The 21,384-nt window shown below is 35.3% G+C and overlaps 1 protein-coding gene across 1 annotated transcript in view; it reads right to left on the reverse strand.

Moving 5' to 3' along the window:
• The window catches only part of LOC125098892 (lipoxygenase homology domain-containing protein 1-like), a 182,976-nt gene that overhangs the window by 147,717 nt on the left and 13,875 nt on the right, over positions 1-21,384 (reverse strand). The window contains exons 3-4 of the mRNA XM_047728119.1: positions 18,703-18,880; positions 4,860-4,991 (exon numbers count right to left, since the gene is read on the reverse strand). Coding sequence (XP_047584075.1) covers positions 4,860-4,991; positions 18,703-18,880 — 310 coding nt within the window. The remainder of the gene's footprint in view (positions 1-4,859; positions 4,992-18,702; positions 18,881-21,384) is intronic.

Consider the following 21,384-nt stretch of genomic DNA (forward strand, 5'->3'; position numbering starts at 1 on the left):
ATTGAACCCTATGTCAGGCTCCATGCTCTGCACAGAGTCTGCTTCAGATTCTCTCTTCTTCTTCCTCTGCCCCTCTTTCTCATGCTCTGTGTCCAAAATAAATAAATCTTTTTTTAAAGATTTTATTTATTTGAGAGAGAGAGAGAACAAGTGGTGCAGAGGGGAAGACAGGGGGAGAAAGAGAGAAGCAGAGAGCAGGGAGCCTGATATGGGCCTCGATCCCAGACCTAAAGATCACGACCTGAACCAAAGGCAGGTGCTTAACTGACTGAGCAAAGCAGGTGCCCCTAAAATAAATAAAACTTTTAAAAAATTAGTCATATGTTGATAGTTGTTGAAGCTGGGCAAGTGGGCACATTGAAATTCATTATTTTATTCTTTTTGTAAAAAGTAAAATTTCTTCCTCAAAACCCAGTTCCCTAACAAAACTAGTATTAAAATTCAACTTAGCCCTAAAGGAAGAGCTTGCAAATAGAATGGCCCTACATTCTATTTACTACTACCAAAGCATTATTTACTGTATATGTAGTTTTATAAGCTCTAAATCTTTGTCTCTTGACAAGAAAAACATCCACTTTTTTTTAATAAACAAGGGTTTTGAATACAGAGAACAGGCTTATTTTTTCTGTATTACCTAATCCCCCAACTATATATATCTTGCCCTGTCCTGAAAGTAGACTGGCAAACATAATCTCAGGAGCTGAGAGTTGTTTTTGATATTTTTTAAAATATGAAATAAATTTTTTAAAGTATTTTTCAACGAACATGTATTTTAATATGAATGACTAATGTAACCCAAATCTATTCAGTATGACAGCTAAATTGCAAAACCAAGAGGAATGTATTTCTGATAAGAAATAACTTTTAACTCCTGCAGATGTTTGAGAGGTAGAAGACAACTAAATAGAGTCATGATCTAATTACTGAGTAATGAATGGGAACCTTCTAGGTAATATTCATATATGAAGATATTTTTTCCCATCTAAAGTCATGGATGTATAAAAGCCATTTCCACTACCTAGAAAACAACATTAAACAAATCATAGAGATTTTGTAGATGGCATTTGCATTAGGAAAGCTTTATCATCTGAATTTCCAGGATTTCATGTCCAAGTCCAAAGTCTATGTTATGTCAATGATTTAAGCAGCTCATTAACAAATTAAGCTCAGTCTCCCTATTCTCAGTCCTTGACCCACTCTCCATTTCTACTATATTACCATTAACTACAACAAAGGACCTACACCTATTTAACCCATCCCCCCACCACCTCCATTCTGGTAATCATCAGTTTGTTCTCTATAGTTGAGTCTATTTTTGGTTTGCTTCTCTCTCTTTTTTTCCCCCCTTTACTCATTTATTTCTGAAATTCCATATATGGGTGAAATCATATGGTATTTGTCTTTCTCTAACTGACTTATGTCATTTAGCATAGTACTCTCTAGTTTCATCCATGTCATCACAGATGACAAGGTTTCATTCTTTTTTATGGCTGAGTAATATTTTGATATAGATAGATGATGATGATAGATAGATGATAGATACATAGATACATAGATAGATGATAGATAGATAGATAGATAGATATCTCATGTCTTTAGCCAATCATTAGTTGATGGACACTTCTTCCCATAGTTCGGCTATTGATAATGCTACTGTAAACACTGGGGTGCATGTGACTCTTTGAATCTGTATTTTTGCATCCTTTGAGTAAATAACTAGTAGTGTAATTGCTGGATCACAGGGTAGCTTTATTTTTAACTTTTTAAGGAACTTCCATAATGTTTTTCAGAGTGGCTACAGCAGTTTGCATTCCGACCAACAGTGTAAGAGGGTTCCCCTTTCTCCACATCCTTGCCAATACCCATCATTTTTTGCATTGTTGATTTTAGCCTTTCTGACAAGGTATGAGGTTATATCTCATTGTAATTTGATTTGTATTTCCCTGATGATGAATGATGTTGAGCTTCTTTCATGTGTCTGTTGGCCATCTCTTTGTCTTCTTTGGAAATATGTCTATTCATCTATACTGCCCATTTTTTAATTGTATTATTCATTTTTGGGGTGTTGAGTTTTATAAGTTGTTTATATACTTGGGATACTAACCCTTTATCAGAGGAGTACACTTGTTATGACAAGCACCAGGTGTCATATGGACATGTTGAACCAATATATTACACACATGAACCTGATATTATACTGTATGTTAACTAAATAAAAACTTTTTTAAAAAGGACTTCCAAGTCTTTTTATAATTAATAACTTAAATTTTATTTTTGTCTAACATGCCTTGAATGTCTCCCACATCTCATTTATCAGTTTTTAAGCTTTTATTTTTGTGTGATTAATACTTATCTGGTTCACTAGTGCGTAAACTTCAAGAAGTCAGAGACCAAGTCCTTTTGCCCTCACTCTATTTCTTTACATCTGACATTTAGGAGGCAATACATTTTTCGTAATTTATTACATGAAAGAATGATTTGAAAAGGTTTATATTTATCATGAGACCTAATTTTATCATTTTTCCAGCCTCATTCTAAAATGTATACTTTCCAATCCTTAAAAATTTAACAATGGTATCAAAAATGGTGGTAAGATCCAAAACATATAAAGAACTGATAGAACTCAATAACAGAAAAACAATCTGATTACAAAAGGAAAAGAAGAATAAATAGATATTTCTTCCAGAAAAGATACCCAAATGGCCAGCAGGTATATAAAAGATGCTCAATATCACTAATCATCAGGAAAATGCAAATCAAGACAATGAGATATCAATTCATACCAGTAAGAATGGATTATCAAGAATAAAATGAAAAAAAAAGAAGACAAGACATTAAGTGTTGGTGAGGATATAGAGAAAAGGGAACTCTCAGGCACTGTTGATGGGAATGTTTAAATTGGTAGCACCACTATGGCAAACAGTATGGAGACTGGTCAAAAATTAAAAATAGAACTACCATATTATTCACCAACTCCATTTCTCAGTATGTATGCAAAGGAAATGAAAACATAATATTGAAGAAATATATGCATTTCCAGGTTTATTGCAGCATTATTCATAGTACACAATATAAGGAAACAATCTAGGTGCCCGTTGACAGATGAATAGATAAAGAAGATCTGAAACCCATGAGAAAGAAGGAAATCCTATCATTTGCAACAACATGGATAGACCTTGAGAAATTATGCTAAGTGAGATAAATCAGACAAAGACAAATACTATACGATACAACTTATATGTGGAACCAAAAAAAGCTCAACTTGTAAAAACAGAAAGCAAAATGGTGGCTACCAAGGGCTTGAGGGTCAGGGGTCAGAATAGAAGAGATGTTTAAGGATTCAAACTTGCAACTAGTAGGTAAATAAGACCTAAAGATCTAAGGTACAGTAGAGTGATTATAGGTGACAACATTGTATTATAAACATCAAACTTGCTAGGAGACTAGATCTCAATTATTCCCATTACAAAAAAGAAATACAAGTATGTGATATGATAGAGGTGCATTCTTGCATATATGTTGCATAGCACAATATATAAATATATTAAATCAACATATGATACAACTTAAATGTAAAAACATCTAACAATGGTAACATTTTAAAGATTTTTTTTTGCCAGAACAGACAAATATTCATAGGATATATAGAAGATTTCCTCTTTAGCAGTTTGTTACTCATAAAAAGTGTCTATTTCTAGGAATTTCAGCTAGTATGTTATTTTCAACCAAGTCAAATTTTACTTGAGGTGGCCATCCCAGATTTAGGTGCCATTACTTCCTGACACAAGATTGAGTTTTCCTTCTGTGAAAAATGTTAACTAAGCACATGTTTCTCATGCAGTGTGATTTGTCACACTGTTCCATAGAAATATAAAACTGGGCCTGGTCCAATGCAGCAAGAATCAAAAGGCTAATTTCTCTTCCCTCTGGTTGATGTGATAGTATCATAGGTTGTCATCAAGAGACATCTATTTTCTGTTACTATCTGAAAGAAAAGAGAGCATACCCAATTACTAATTTTCAAAAAGCACTTTTTGAAAGGTAACATTATAATTTATCTGTCTCTCAAAATTTTTTTTCAAAAATGGTCCAGAGACAGTGGTCCAATATTTCATTTTACCTAAATATTACTAAATTCTGATGCACAGAATTTGTTAGATATCATTCGTTATACTTCCCAGAGAGAAAGCAATGCATTTAAGAGAAAGAAAATGATCAGACTAAAAGATGGAAACTAAAAATTCAAACCTCTGAGGCCTACAGCACTTTATTCATGCCTCAGTTTCTGCATCGGAGAAACAGATTATTTTTTGTTTTTACTTAGACTCTGGTGAGAATTTGCTATTATTCAAAAAATATATTCACAAATTATTTTGTATGTGATAGTCCAAATATGATGCCATAATTTAATAATTTCTTCTTACCAAGTCATTGTTCTAGAGTCATTGAATTCAAGCTAAAGAAACAAACATATTTTAATATACATGTGTTCGTTCTTTAAAGATTTTATTTATTTATTTAAGAGAAAGAGCAAGCACACGACCCCAAGGAGGAGGAGGGACAGAGGGAAGAATCTCAAGCAGACTCCCTGCTGAGCACAGAGCCCTTCACAGAGCTCAATCTCATGACCCTGAGATCATGACCTGAGCTGAAATCAGGAGTCAGATGCTCAACCAACTGAGCCACCCAGGCACCCTTATACATTTATTCTTTGCATAAAAAAGCAAGGTAACAGCTTAAAAGCAAATTCATGGGCAATAATATACCGTATACATTAAAAATAATTTGATGTTCTTCCTGAGGTGGCCACAAAGAATCAATGCAGATAAATCAAAAGAAAGGGGAAAAAACTTGCTTACTTGCAGCTGAAGAAAGTAAGGAACACTTGGCCTCAGATTCTGGTAGTGTTTCTTGCTGGTTTTTTGACTCATGGATTTTTTCCTCCTCTTGGCTGGGTGTTGCTGACATACGCATTGGGTTTTCTCTGCCAACTGAAATTAAGATTTTAAAGATGCAATCCTCTCAAAATCACTTGTTTCTTCTCAGAAAATTCACCATATGTTCAGCTATGCAAGTTTAAGTTTTGCTATTGTCTCCATTTCAATGCCTAGTCAAATCTTCTCACTCTGCATTACATAGTTACCAGAAAATGACTTTTTATTCTTAGCAGCAGGCTGTGCATGAATGGTATTCCTATAAAATCTATTCACTGCCTTGTAAATTCAAGCAATAATTTAACACCACAGTATGAATCAAATAACTTATTCAAGATGTTTTTCTTATAAATTCTAAACAGAAACTCCTTTGATAATCTGGCACTTTGCCTTCCTTGGAAGGGGAAACTGATTAAAACATCACTCAAACAACATTTTACGTTACCTTACTGAAATATGAAAATCAAGGAAATATACATATAAATGAAGAAAACATTATCTATTTTTCTGCCTTTTATTTAGAAACAAGTGTTTTGGTATTTTGTTCAGGAATAGATATCTCCAGCCTACCTGAATAATGATTCTAATGATTCACAGTTTAAGTTGTTTGTGTTTCCTTCTTAGGGTTCAGCCATAGTTACAAACCTCATCAGCAACAAAAATTATATTGATGTCTGATTTTATGTAATAATAAATAATAGCAGCTACTTCTTAATATCATAATTGCAGTCAATAATTTCAGATGACCCATGAAATGTATGTTAGCATCAGAAGGCATGATGATCTCATAACTATGGTTAACAGAAATCAACACTTAATCATATAGAGTGATGGCAATGACTATACAACACTGGTGTCTAAAGAACTGCCTGTGATAATATTATCATATATATATCCAGAGAGAGAGAGAGAGAGAGAGATCCTTATAATTATTTGATATTATGTAATTTCAGATAATAATAATCTTTTGAACACCAAATTCTGTAAAACGTGTTTCTCGACATGGCTTATCTACAATGCAATGCTTAGACATTGCTTAGTTCCTAATAAAGGAACTTTAAAATATTTAAAAGATCAGAAATAACTAGAAATGTGTCCACTGAGGGTAAATGAACACTTAAAGAGGAAAGAATAAAAACGATTCCTAAATATAATTCAGCCACCATTTTCTTAAAGTCCATTAAGGGACCCATAATCAAGGGACTACATTATCTACAAATAATGTAGAAATCCAAGATTTACAAAGAGAAAATAATCTCTCTCACAGGCACTGCCAGAAGCATAAGAATAAATCAATGCATAACACATGGCTTTGACATTGATGAGCTTACAGCCCAGAGGTAGAACACATAAACAATGACCTTTGGTATATATTGATGAGCTCTATAGCATACACCAAGCACAGTGTGCCTAACACAGAATGGGCTGCACAACAGTCAGCCTAAGCAAACTGTAAAATGGGAACACACATTTCTTATCTCTCTATCCTCCCACACTGGCTTTTCAAGATTCTACCTCATCCTGAAAAATGAATGTCAATATATTTTTATAAACACAACAGTTATCTTAATAGTAGGAAATTTAGGGGGTGCCTGGGTGGCTCAGTCGGTTAAGCAGCTATGTTCAGCTCAGGTCATGATCCCAGGGTCCCGGGATCAAGTCTCACATGGGTCTCCCTGCTCAGTGGAGAGCCTGCTTCTCCCTCTCCCTGCCTCTCTGCCTACTTGTGCTCTCTATCTCTCTGTCAAATAAATAAATAAAATCTTTAAAAAAAATAGTAGGAAATTTAGGACCTGGACGACATTTTTTGGAATGGTCATCCTAGATATTCCTGTCTTTTTGTATAGAACACTGTCCAACTTGGCCTTTGAACCAGGTGGGTCACAGCTGGAGGTCTAAAATCCAGGTACCAAACAGCCATCCATTGGATTCAGAGTCTACTCTGAATTGGAGTAACTCTCAGTTTGCTCTTTTTGTCTCACTTTCACAATTTAAAAAGGAATCTGAAGATTAAACACAATATTAAAAAAAAAACCTGTGATAAAGGTGGAAGAAACAGAATTGTCTAGCTGGAATTGAATGATTACTTTGTAATCATCTCATTATATCCAAAAGTTTAGTAGTATCAAGATCAACCACACAGAAAGGCTATAACTGCAAAAACTGAACTTGTAAAAAAAATTTTTGTTTTATTAAATACCAGCTACTTATAGGTAAAATAAGCTAAAATACAATAGTAAAGTGTCATGTTGTTATGACATATATATTTAAATCCATAAAATCTATTTTATTATCTGAAATATATTTTTGTCACACTTCTCTACATAAGATGATAAGGTACATATTCAGGATCTTATAAACTGGGTATATGATAGTTATTTCATTTATATTTTGAAACTTGAAGGATCTTAGCACACTAGTATGAAGTGAAAATGAATTTTCCAAACATACTTTAATAAAAACTTCCATAAAATTTGAACCTGAAATAAATTCCTTATTATAATAAAAATGTAACTTCTGAACCATATCTTTAGTCTTGTATTTTTTTCAGGTTACTGATACCTGAGCCTCATAATTTGTATACAGAAGCTAATACAATAAAACTGGACTGGAATTTGAGCAAGAGGAGGCAAACTTTAAGCATAATTTAAGTCTCAGATATGATACTTATAAAACTTGGATATGGGGCGCCTGGGTGGCTCAGTGGGTTAAGCCGCTGCCTTTGGCTGAGGTCATGATCTCAGGGTCCTGGGATCGAGTCCCGCATCAGGCTGCCTGCTCAGCAAGGAGCCTGTTTCCCTCTCTCTCTCTCTCTCTCTCTCTGCCTGCCTCTCCATCTACTTGTGATCTCTCTCTGTCAAATAAATAAATAAAATCTTAAAAAAAAATTTGTATTAAAACTTGGATATGTTCACTGTTACCTAAATGCTCTAAAAAAGAAATAGTGCTTTAAAGTTAATGGGAAGTCACAAATTATATTGATCCAAAATTCTTCAAATAATACCAAGCACATTATGTTGTTATTATCTGGAATTATAACCGTGGAGTTATTATCTGGAAAAATGGGAATGAACAGAGCTTCCAAATAATCCATTGAGAACTTTCTCCATGGGCTCAGTATGATAACTGATTGTGTAAGCACATGAAGTCAGATCTCACACTTTCTCCTATATACAGGGTTCCTAGTACTGTGAATGTAACTCATGAATAAGAGAGGTTTTGCTGCACAAGACAACTATTTCATCTAAATGGTAGTAGGAACAATGACTTTTATTATAAATTCTTTTTTTAATTAATTTTATTTTTTCAGTGTTCCATGATTCATTGTTTATGCACCGCACCCAGTGCCCCATGCAATACATGCCCTCTTTAACACACTATTAATTGAACCAAATTCTAACCAAATTGTAAATAAAGAAATCAAGTCACAGAGAAGTTATATTATTTGTCCAAAGTGATTAAAAGAAAAAATGAGAAGATATCTCCCCAGGAATCTAGTAACTCTAGTTGTTATAAAAGAAACATCATGAGGAATTACACCAGAAACTAAAGAAACTAAAAACAGGAAATCAACACAGAAAATCAATGTACCAAAATCTGATTATTTGGAAAAGATCAATAAAATTCATAAGTCTCTAGTCAGGCTAAGAAAAAAAAGATGAAAGAACATAAATCACTAACATTAGAAATGAAAGAGAGAACATCATTACAGATTCTATGGACATCAAAAGGATATAAAGGAATACTTTCAACAACTCTATGCTCTCAAATTTGATAACCTAGATGAAATGGGCCAATTCCTTAAAGACACAATTTGCCAAAACTCACACAAGAAGAAACAGACAAAATAAATAGTCAAGTCTATTAAAGAAACTGAATCAATATTAAATAACCTTCTAAAACAGAAAGCATCTGGCCCAAACAGGTTCCCTGGTGAATCTTACACCAAAAAAAATTAAGGGAGAAATTATACCAATTCTCTACAATCTCTTTCAGAGGATAGAAAAAGAGGGAATATTTCCTAACTCATTCTAGGAGGTCAGTATCGCCCTAATACCAAAAACCATACAAAGACATTGCAAGAAAAAAACTATAAACTCAAAATGGATGAAGGATCTCAATGTGAGAAAAGAATCCATCAAAATCCTTGAGGAGAACACAGGCAGCAACCTCTTCGACCTCAGCCACAGCAACATCTTCCTAGGAACATCACCAAAGGCAAGGGAAGCAAGGGCAAAAATGAACTTTTGGGATTTTATCAAGATCAAAAGCTTTTGCACAGCAAAGGAAACAGTTAACAAAACCAAAAGACAACTGACAGAATGGGAGAAGATATTTGCAAATGACATATCAGATAAAGGGCTAGTGTCCAAAATCTATAAAGAACTTAGCAAACTCAACATCCATAGAACAAATAATCCAATCAAGAAATGGGCAGAGGACATGAACAGACATTTCTGCAAAGAAGACATCCAGATGGCCAACAGACACATGAAAAAGTGCTCCACATCACTCGGCATCAGGGAAATACAAATCAAAACCACCATGAGATATCACCTCACACCAGTCAGAATGGCTAAAATGAACAAGTCAGGAAATGACAGATGCTGGCGAGGATGCGGAGAATGGGGAACCCTCCTACACTGTTGGTGGGAATGCAAGCTGGTGCAACCACTCTGGAAAACAGCATGGAGGTTCCTCAAAATGTTGAAAATAGAACTACCCTATGACCCAGCAATTGCACTGCTGGGTATTTACCCTAAAGATACAAACGTAGTGATCCGAAGGGGCACGTGCACCTGAATGTTTATAGCAGCAATGTCTACAATAGCCAAACTATGGAAAGAACCTAGATGTCCATCTACAGACGAATGGATAAAGAAGAAGTGGTATATATACACAATGGAATACTATGCAGCCATCAAAAGAAATGAAATCTTGCCATTTGCGACGACGTGGATGGAACGAGAGGGTATCATGCTTAGCGAAATAAGTCAATCGGAGAAAGACAACTATCATATGATCTCCCTGATATGAGGGAGAGGAGATGCAACATGGGGGGTTGAGGGGGTAGGAGAAGAGTAAATGAAACAAGATGGGATTGGGAGGGAGACAAACCATAAGTGACTCTTAATCTCACAAAACAAACTGAGGGTTGATGGGGGGAGGGGGGTTGAGAGAGGGGGGTGGGGTTATGGATATTGGGGAGGGTATGTGCTATGGTGAGTGCTGTGATGTGTGTAAACCTGGCGATTCGCAGAACGTGTACCCCTAGGGATAAAAATATATGTTTATAAAAAATAAAATTTAAAAAAAAAGAAATGTAAATTCCAAAAAAAAAAAAACTATAAACCAATACTTCTGATGAACATAGACACAAATACCCTCAAAACAATATTAGTAAATTGAATCCAACAATCTATAAAAAGATTAATATAGTAAGACCAAGTGGAATTTATCTCAGATATATGAGGCTGGTTCAACATTCAAAAATTAATTAATGTAAGGATTTTTAGGTCAATTAAAATATTCTTTAGATATCAGACTGATGGATATATGCCATTATGCATTTGTCCAAATCCATAGAATGTGCAATACTAAGATCAAATCAAAATGTTAGCTATAAACTCTAAATAATTATGATATTTCAATATAGGTTCATCAATTATAATAAATGTACCACCTGGTGGGGAATTTTGGTGGGGAAGGCTATGCATCTGTGGGGCAGGAGATAAATAGGAAATCTCTATGCCTTCCCCTCAATTTTTCTGTGAACATTTAACTGCTCTTTAAAAAGTCTTTAAAAGGGGGCACGTGGGTCATCCAGTCATTAAGCGTCTGCCTTTGACTCAGGTCGTGATCCCAGGGTCCTGAGATCAAGCCCCGCATCAGGCTCCCTATGTGGTGAGAAGCCCGCTTCTCCCTCTCCCACTTCCCACCTTGTGTTTCCTCTATTGTTGTGTCTCTCACTGTCAAATAAATAAATAAAATCTTTAAATAAATAAATAAATAAATAGTCATTAAAAAATCTTGCTGAAAAAAATACTTCACCATGAGGACTCTTCCGTTCTTTAATAATCATAACCACAAATACTTGTACAGTGCTTGTATAGCACTGACCGAATACCAGAAATTATTAGAAACATTTTATATATATTAACTCATGTAATTCACACATCAGCCCTGATTTAAGGCACCCTTCATTTTCATTTTATAGAGAATGGACATTTGATACAAGTGCTGTCAGAGCACACAGCTAACAAGAAGCCTAAGCAGGATATGGATAACTGGTAGCCTGAAGTCTCCTGAAATGCAACCTTACTATGCTCTTCCCAAAATGATCTCTTCCCCTATCCAAGTCCCTTTGTTGCTAAGGGTGCCTGACAATTTCAACTGTACCTTCCTGAAAACTATGAAGAAAAGTTAATATTGTTTAAAACAAAACAAAACAAAACAAAACCTATGGAGCCAAGCTGCTCTATATCTGTATTCAAATACAAACTGAAAATTCTCAACAGTTTTATGGGGATAAATTTTGTTGTTCTCGGTATCGGGCAGGTTCAACCTATTTGTGTGTGTGTGTGTGTAGTCTGGTTAGACAAGATTCTAAAAACAATGAAGTGATTTGGGGAACTACTATAAAATTTTAAGTAAACATCCTGCTGCTCTTCACAAACTAAAGGTCATGAGTTTCTTCCCATTTCAACTGCACACTTATGTATATCTGCCCACAATTTATTTACTCAAAATATGTTTACTCAATTTCAAAAGGTTCACAGAGTCACAGTAAAAGTTCTTACTGTAATGCAATGCTTTTATTCTCACTTACAGATGACAAAACAGGGGTTCAGAGAGGTTAATCAACTTAATTAGGGACATACTGTTAGCACATGAAAATAAAACCCAAACATTCCTAACATGAACTCGCAGTCACTTTATGCTACATCATTCATTTGTTCAAGAATGTACTCTGAGGGGCGCCTGGGTGGCTCAGCGGGTTAAGCCGCTGCCTTCGGCTCAGGTCATGATCTCGGAGTCCTGGGATCGAGTCCCGCATCGGGCTCTCTGCTCAGCGGGGAGCCTGCTTCCTCCTGTCTCTCTGCCTGCCTCTCTGCCTGCTTGTGATCTCTCTCTGTCAAATAAATAAAATCTTTAAAAAAAAAAAAAAAAAAAAAAAAAGAATGTACTCTGAGCCAGGCATTGCACTGTATCCCAGAGATATCATGGGAACCCACTGTACTGTTTAGTACTCAATTATCAGGAAAGCTTCAACAAATACCGCAAGATAGCTTGTTACTCAGTAGACAGGAGGGACCTCAGGGGAGTATTTAAAGTCCATGCTAGTCACCAGAAGGCCAACATTAGCAAAGTTTCAAAAGACGTTGGGTTATATTCTCTCAACTGAATATCATATAAGATGTTAAGTTCTAATAGACATAAGACAAGACAAGATCATAAGCAGTCCGAACTTACTGAAAAATCCATTTTGGTGACTTATTTTTCACTGTTATGAGAAATAACATGACCCAATAACCTGTTAGTTTTCTGCTCAATATCTGGTTCAAGAGTTTGACATACTTTAAATGGAAAGGTTTGGAAGAAGAGTGTCAACAAATTCAGATAGCTCAAAGACCAATCCTGCTTTAGCAAGACATTTTTATGTGTTTGAGTTAGAAAAACCTATTCTTTCTTTCCTCCTGTGTTTCCTTTGCTTTCACAGAGAATACTTCACTTCTGACACTTCTGATCACCAAATGTATAGGAACTTTTGCCAAACCAAACAGTTCTGCAGCACTAGCTGGATGTCCTACAATCTAATTCAATTCTGACACTATTTACCTGGAGATAGCATCAGACCCCACAGGTAAAGGGCTCAGTTCCACAAGACCATCTCTCTCTTCAGATGCTAATCCCAAGTCCAAGTTATTAACTGTGCTTCTGACCAATCAGCTATAAATCGAAGATTCCCACAACCCTTCTTCAAGTTCGATTAATTTGCTGGAGCAGCTCACAGAACTCAAGGAAATACTTATGTTTGCCAGTGTGTTTATTAAAGGACATAACAAAGCATATTAATAACAGTCAGATAAAAAGAAACACAGGGACGCCTGGGTGGCTCAGTTGGTTGGACGACTGCCTTCGGCTCAGGTCATGATCCTGGAGTCCCGGGATCGAGTCCCGCATCGGGCTCCCGGCTCCACGGGGAGTCTGCTTCTCTCTCTGACCTTCTCCTCGCTCATGCTCTCTCTCACTGTCTCTCTCTCAAATAAATAAATAAAATCTTAAAAAAAAAAAATTAAAAAAAAAAAAAAAGAAACACAAAGCGAGGTCTATGAGAGCCCTGAGTACAGGCACTTCTGTCCTCATTGAGTTGGGGTACCTCACCTCCCAGGATGTAAATGTTTTCACTAACCTGGAAGCTCCCAAAACCCCATTCTATTGAGATTTTATGGAGGCTTCCTCACAGGCATGATCAATTTTTAACTCTATGCCCAGGTTTTCTCCTGTCTCTGAAGGATGGAAGGATAGAGTTAAAAATACTAAGCTTTGAATCATGGCTTAGTCTTCCACGGGGCTACCTAGAGTCACCTCATTAGAACAAAAGACACTTGTCATGCTCTTATCACTTAGGAATTTATAGGGTTTTAGGAGTTCTGTGCAGGAACCAGAGTAGGGGATGGGTGGCAGAGATCAATATATTTTCTTTTTCTTTTTTTTTTTTTTAAGATTTATCTATTTATTTAACAGGCAGAGATCACAAGCAGGCAGAGAGGCAGCGGGGGTGGGAGGGAGCAGGCTCCCCGCTGAGCAGAGAGCCGGATGTGGGGCTCGACCCAGGACCCTGGGATCATGACCTGAGCTGAAGGTAGAGGCTTTAACCCACTGAGCCACCCAGGTGCCCCCAATATATTTTCTATTATCTTACACTGTTCTCTAAATCTTCCGTTACACCTTTATTTACCTGATCTGGCAGGAAATTCAGTACTACCCAGAAAAGTAAGAGAAAATGTAGGTGAAAGAAGACAGCCACAAAAACTGAATTTTCAAAAGTGCATATAAATACAGCAAATACGAGCCTTTGTACAGTAGCCATTCTTTGTGCTTTATTTTGTTGAAATGTGCACAGCCTAATGATTACCTAGAGTCAAAATAAATCCCAGGGGCGCCTGGGTGGCTCAGTGGGTTAAGCCGCTGCCTTCGGCTCAGGTCATGATCTCGGGGTCCTGGGATCGAGCCCTGCATCGGGCTCTCTGCTCAGCAGGGAGTCTGCTTCCCTCTCTCTCTCTGCCTGCCTCTCTGCCTACTTGTGATCTCTCTCTCTGTCAAATAAATAAATAAAATCTTTAAAAAAAAATTTTAAAAATAAATAAATAAATAAATCCCATAAAGGAGTTGTTGCAACCAATTCTGCAGCTATACTTTTCATTACAGGCCTGGGTAGGGAAAATACAAACCTGATGCAGAAACCAAAGGGCAAGTGGTATATACATGGATGACTTTAACATCATGGCTCATGTCTTGTGAAAATGGGTATGTATTCCTAGACAGTGTATTTTGAAGAAATGTTAGTGCTTCCATGCCTTTCCTCAGAATTCCTAGGATTCATGATCCTTCAATAAAGTTTCCAAAGCAATATTTCCAGCATTAAAATGGGAAGTTGCCTCAGTATATTTAGCAATAATATATGTAGGGTTAACATTTCTTGGAACAGTCTACTTCTGTACAAATGTTGACATTTATAATACTGGTGATGAGAGTCCCTATATCAACGAGAACTTCTTGGTCAATCTGGGTGTCTACAACAGCAGGGAGAGGGGAATTACTAGGCAAACTTTCATTGTCAGCTTTTTCCAAGATTCTGAGAATACTAACAGGTAACATATAGAACACATACCACAAGATAACCTGAACCCTGAATATGTCAGCCAACGCCACAGAAGTTCAGCTGACTTGTTGTAATGTTCCAAGGATTCTCACTTGAAGGCCATATCAGCAAGTGTCTTCATATATATTAATATCATGTCCTACAAAATGAGTTCTCTGCCTTTAATTCTATTAACTGCTTCTTCCTACTGAATCCATGAACAACAGAATCTTACCCCTCACTTTTCCATGTTTCTATCCAGGCTCTTGAATTCTCATACAATGACAAGATACATAAAGAGCCATGTATAATGTATTGGGCTAAAACATCTCATCAATGCAATGTGGTATTGTAGTCATTTTTACAGATTGAAAATAATCAGTGAGAAGGTATGGAGCTAAGAATTTTAATTTTCCTTCTAATTTGAAAGTCTGTAGTCCTTTGGAATAAGTCCTTCGAGGACATCAATCTTTATAGAGCTGGAAGTCTAGCTTTACAGTATGTTTGAAAATCTTCTCATTCATTGTTTTTAAGTGAAAGAGATACTTGCAATGAATGCCTAGGATTTACTTAGAACTTCCAAATCTAACTAACAGACAAAATTCCATGATTATTCTCATGGGTTAATCCAGATAGGAATAGCTTGTTGATCACAGGAATTTGCATCTAATAAGGACAATTTATAAAATCTCAGACTGATAAATGATAGCCCAAAGTCAGAGAAGAGGAACCTCTCTATAGCCAAGACAAATAGGAGCCTCTAGGCAATTCCTCATAGGATTAACAGGTAGTGCCAAAATATACTTCTCATTTCTGGGACTGCTAGAATAACTATGGGACATTCAGATTTAAGAAGTCTATTGTTTTGAAATTGAGGGAACATTTTCACTTCTGGTAATTTATGCTAGGAAAAAATTTCAGACCAGTGTAAAAATATGTATGTACATGAATGATCATCCAACATTGTTAATAATAACCAAAAAAATCCACAATAAAATAGCCAACATTAAAGGATTGTTTAAATAATTTGTGGCAAATGAATTAATAAAACTCACTTGAAAAGATAGTGTAAATCTATGAGTATTGATGAAAATCATTTGTTTCTTTAAGTAAAAAAAGCATATAAAGTTGTTTTATATAAATACAATGGAAGCCCTATATTTTGTTAAAAATATGCTTTTAGGGGGCCTGAGTGGCTCAGTCTATTAAGTGTGTGCCTTGGGTTTAGGTCATGATCCCAGGGTCCTGGGATCAAGTCTCACATCAGGCTTCTTGCTCAGAGGAAGCCTGCTTCTTCCTCTCCCTGTGCTGCTCCCCTGCTTGTGCTCTCTCCCACTCTTAAATAAATAAATAAATAAATAAATTTAAATTTTTATATATATATATATACTTTTAGTATAGAAAAGAAGGAAGATAAATATATACAAAACACACTTTCATAGAAAGAAGTCATGAAAAAAATACATCAAAATGTAAATAGTTTTTATCTCTAGACAGATTTCCACATGAGTATATTTTCAAAATTTTCCACAATTACATGCATTATTTATATAATAAAAATAATAAGGGGGAAAAGAAATTATTTGAACAAATTACTGACATCTATCAATCTAGCATTAGAAGACTTAGTCTCAGGCCTGCTGGCTATAAGCTTTCAAAAATTAATTCACAATCACTGGGGACATTCAATTCTTTTTTTAAAACACACTATCAAATAATTAAAGTGAAGTTTCAAAAGACCGTAAGAAGTAATTTATCTATCTTTCAAAGTGAGAATAAATGATAGAACCCATGTTTCTCATGTCTGGCATAAAATAACTGCCAACAAATGTTGGGTATTATGACTGAAATAAGAACTTTCATATGCATTTACTTGCTTGATCCCCACCAGCTCTACTGGCAAAATAGGTCAGGTATCCACCATGACCAGGTGGGATTCATCCCTGGGTTACAAGGATGGTTCAACATTCACAAAGCAATCAATGTGATAGAACAAATCAATAAGAGAAGAGAGAAGAACCACATGGTCCTCTCAATTGATGCAGAAAAAGCATTTGACAAAATCCAACATCTGTTCCTGATTAAAATGTTTCAAAGTATAGGGATAGAGGGAACATTCCTGAACTTCATAAATCTATCTATGAAAAACCCACAGCAAATATCATCTTCAATGGGAAAAAGCTCACAGCCTTCCCGTTGAGATCAGGAACACGACAAGGATGCCCATTCTCACCACTCTTGTTCAACGTAGTATTAGAAGTCCTAGCAACAGCAATCAGAAAACAAAGAGAAATAAAAGGCATCCAAATTGGCAATGAAGAAGTGAAATAAGTCAAGCAGGCAGATATCAATGTTACGCCAGTTACACAGACACAGAAACCAAAGCTCTCTGATGTTACTTGGTTTAACTAAGATCATACAGCTGGCAAAAAGAGAAAAAAACTCAAATTATCCATGACTTCTTTTCTATTGGTACTAATACCTGAGGTCACAAACATGGCCTTTTATTATTTCTCTCCTATGTATTGCCACAAATTATATTTTCTACTCATCTTTTTTTCCTAATTATTGTTATCTCTGCTTTCTCCTCTTTTCTTCAGTGTTTCTTCCTTTGTATTAGTTCTCCTTTCTCCCTGTGCTTTTCCAGCATGGTTGCTGTCCCCTGATAGCTATTTCTCACAGCTTTTTCTTCTACTCCACCCTGTGTCTTCCTGTTCTCGAGTCATCTGTTTCCCTGCAGTGCGCCGGAGACAGATGGCATACCCACTTTGTTGAGTAGGAGTGCCACTCTGTGCCAGTCTGTGGAAAAACAGAGGGTGGAGGGAGTGGTGGTATGGATGGCAGTAAGTTAAGGTGTACTAATCCAACAATTTGCAAAATTTTAAATATGGCACCTAAAGACTGAGAAGGAATTGAGGCAGATAGCACAAAGAACAAGGCCAGATATATCATAATGTTAAATCAAGCTCTTATTTAAACTATCTTCAGTAGGAAAATATATATATATATATATATATATATATATATATATATATACACACACACATACACACACACACATACATACATACACACAGACACATAATATATGATATATATATGAAGGATACTATATACATATGTAGGATTTTATATATATATATGTAGGATATTATATATGTCGATATATATATAATGTTATATATATAAAGTACAGGTAGTTTTTAATAAGCTAAGAGAAGTTAAATAAGAGTCAGACTAAGAAAGTCATGTAGATTTTGATTAAGCCAAAGTCCATGGGACTACATCAGGCAAAAATTAAATAGCAAACTAAATTTGCAGATAATTTAAGAACACTATCGAGTTATCTCACTAACCTTTGTGCTCAAGCAAAAATACATTCTAAGCTTAAACTGTTTAAATAGTCTACAGATCCTCACTACAATTGGCTAGAGAATCTGATCTTAGATATGAGAGAAATCAGTTTCAAAATATTCACATTCCTGTCCTATCCTTATACTTTTTTTTCCAAATCCTATTTTCAATTTATAATGATTGTTTTTCTCACTTTATATTGCTAGCATTAAAAATTAATAGCAATGAAACTGAGAATATTTCTAATAGTCCCATCCCCCTCACAGTGTATATGGAGATATCATTAAATAACGAAATATACACACGTACACACACATATACAAATGCACAAATTTTGAAACTATAAAGGAGCTTAATATAGTAAAAACTCTATGTCTAACATAAACATCTGAAAAACTGGGATAAATGATCTTCATAATCTTTTTCACTCCTTCTAAATAACAACAAAGGCTAATAGCAGAGATTGTCTTAGTAAAAATGTGATTAAATTGTCAGACACAAAAGCATCACAAAGCAAACCAAAATGGAAGTATCTTAAAGTAAACATACATTTGATGACCTGGGGATAGAAGAAAACATTCCCATTCTTAGTATAAATAACTGGTTTTGCCTGTCCATCTGGCTGAAGTCCAACAAACAATCCTGGGCTTTTCATGGATTCCAGGCTTATAGATGCATTTTCCAAGTTCTTCTTAATTTTAAAATGACAGTCAGTATCTCCTGTACCCTGTGATCAATATAATATGATTGCATAAACATAAGTAAACACCAAAGGGCAGAATTTAAAACCAGTCACTTCACAAGAACATAATTTTGCCTCATTTTCAAATCCTCATGACAAATACAGAACCTTTTTACATATATTGCACTATGCACTTCACTCTGTTCCATAAGATCCAGAAACAGAGACCATGTGTTCAGCTGAGGCAAGGGTATATGCCCTGGATAAAAGGCTCTAAGTAACAGAGGAGCTTCAACTACAGAGAGTGCAAGGTATGCTTGTATTTCATTTCAGAGTTACTAACATGTATAGGTGAAAAGAGAACACTAAAATGTGAAATTTTCCTTTTGAAAAATACTCTAAGATAATGAAAAAGAAGGCAATTCTCACCATAAGTCCATTTACATTTAAACACAAACCAATCTTCTGTGCTATTCCACAGTTTCCGAATTAAAATTTTTTAAAGATTTTATTTATTTCTTTGAGAAAGAGAGAGAGTCTGTGTGCATAAGTGGTGGGGTGGGGGGTGGCCAGGGAAAAGGGAGAAGGGGCTTCCTGCTGAGCAGGGAACCAGACAAGCAGGGCTCATCCTAGGTCCAGGAGATAATGACCTAAGCCAAGGCAGATGCTTAATCAACTAAGCCACTGAAGCACCCCCGTGAATTGAATTTTTACCAATAAATAGACTTCACATAAATTACTCAAAGACTGTGTAACAAAACATTCAAGAATTAAGTGCTTAGGCATAATCTACATACCCTTCAGATCATCAAAATCTCCCTTTTAAAGGCATGTATCATCTAATATTAGAAAATAATTCACATTTTTTACCTCTTAGTGCTTTGAATTTTTTCTTATAAGATTTAGGAGTTCTAAAAAATAAGTTTTGTGAAAATGAATTAAAATTTTCAATGCAACTATTTTTTTATTTGTAAAAGACAATTATATTCTGACCCCTAGCCTTGTAGGTGAGCTTCTTTTAGGTGAGAACCAAGTGTCTGTTGTCGGTTTCTTTCTCACAATATAAATATGATTCAATAAAACTCTGGCTTTGATTTGTTCACAGCCAAATAGAGTACATATCCATATATAGTAATACTACTACTAATACTAATAATAATATATAAAGTCAATAGGGTAGAAATACACTCCTTGGATTTAGAGAGGAAAAAAAAATGAAATAAACTCAGGAGAATCAGGAAGGGCTTTTTGGAAAAGGTGAAGCTAAGTACTAAATAGGAACTAAGTTTAGTAGAAGGAAGTGACGGGTGGAGGTAGAGAATTTCAGGCATGGGGCAGCATGAACAAAGGCCAAGAGGCGATAAATAGTATGGTGTATATATGACCAGGCTTCTTGACGTTCTTGAGCAACAGAGTGGGAAAGTGAATTCAGAAAGGTAGGATCAGTTCATATGTGACTTAGAAAGTCTAGCCTTATCTAAGACCATGGGAGCCACTGAAGGATTTTAATTATAGGAGTGACAGAGACAGATCTTAAATTATCTTCAGATAATTCCTTTAATGCTCCTTTAATGCCCTTCTAATATTCATTATCTACCCAATCAGTTACAAAACCCTTTGCGGGGTTTTCTAGCAATGATTAGCAGAATCTTAATTCTAGCCCGTTCTTCAAGTATTCACCACTGGAGCTCCCTTTAATTATTATTTCTTAGAATAGAATTTATATTTTACAACAGTTTTTGATTTACAGAAAAATAGAGAAGACAGTACAGGTTTCCCCAGATATCTGCACTTACTTTTTCCTATCAACATATTACATTATTATGATATAATTGTTACAATTAATGAACCAATGTTGACACATATTAACTAGTACTTTATTGATATTTCCTTAATTTTTAACAAATATAATTTTTCTGTCCAGAATCCTGAAAAGCCTGTCCTTTCTCCACTGAAATGCTTTTGCTCCTTTATCAAAGATAAAGTGACTATATTTATGTGGGTCTATTGCTGTATTCCATTGATCTATTCTTCAAACAATACCACACTGTCTTGAGTATTTCAGCTCTACGGTAAGTCTTGAAGTTGAGTAGTGTCAGGCCTCTAACTTTTTTCTTCTTCAGTATTTTGTTGGCTATTCTGGGTCTTTTGCCTTCCACATAAACTTTAGAATCAGTTTGTTGATACCCACAAAATAGCTTGTTGATATTTTTATTGAGATTATGTTGAATCTATTGACCAAGCTGGGAAGGACAAACAATGTTTCCAATCCATGAATATGGAATATTTGTCCATTAATTTAAAGTCTATTTGATGTTTTTCATCAGAGTTTTATATTTTTCCACACATAGATCTTACATATATATTGTTAGACTTATTCCTAAGCATTTCTTCTTCTTCTGGTGCTAACGTAACTCCTGTTGTGTTTTTAATTTCAAACCTTAATTGTTCATTGACAGTATTTAAGAAATCAATTGACTTTTTTATATTAATCTTGTATACTGCAGGCTTGCTATAATCACTTACTAGTTCTGGAGCTTTTTGTTGAT

Source organism: Lutra lutra, chromosome 4 (assembly GCF_902655055.1).
Source record: "Lutra lutra chromosome 4, mLutLut1.2, whole genome shotgun sequence".
NCBI classification, from domain to species: Eukaryota; Metazoa; Chordata; class Mammalia; order Carnivora; family Mustelidae; genus Lutra; species Lutra lutra.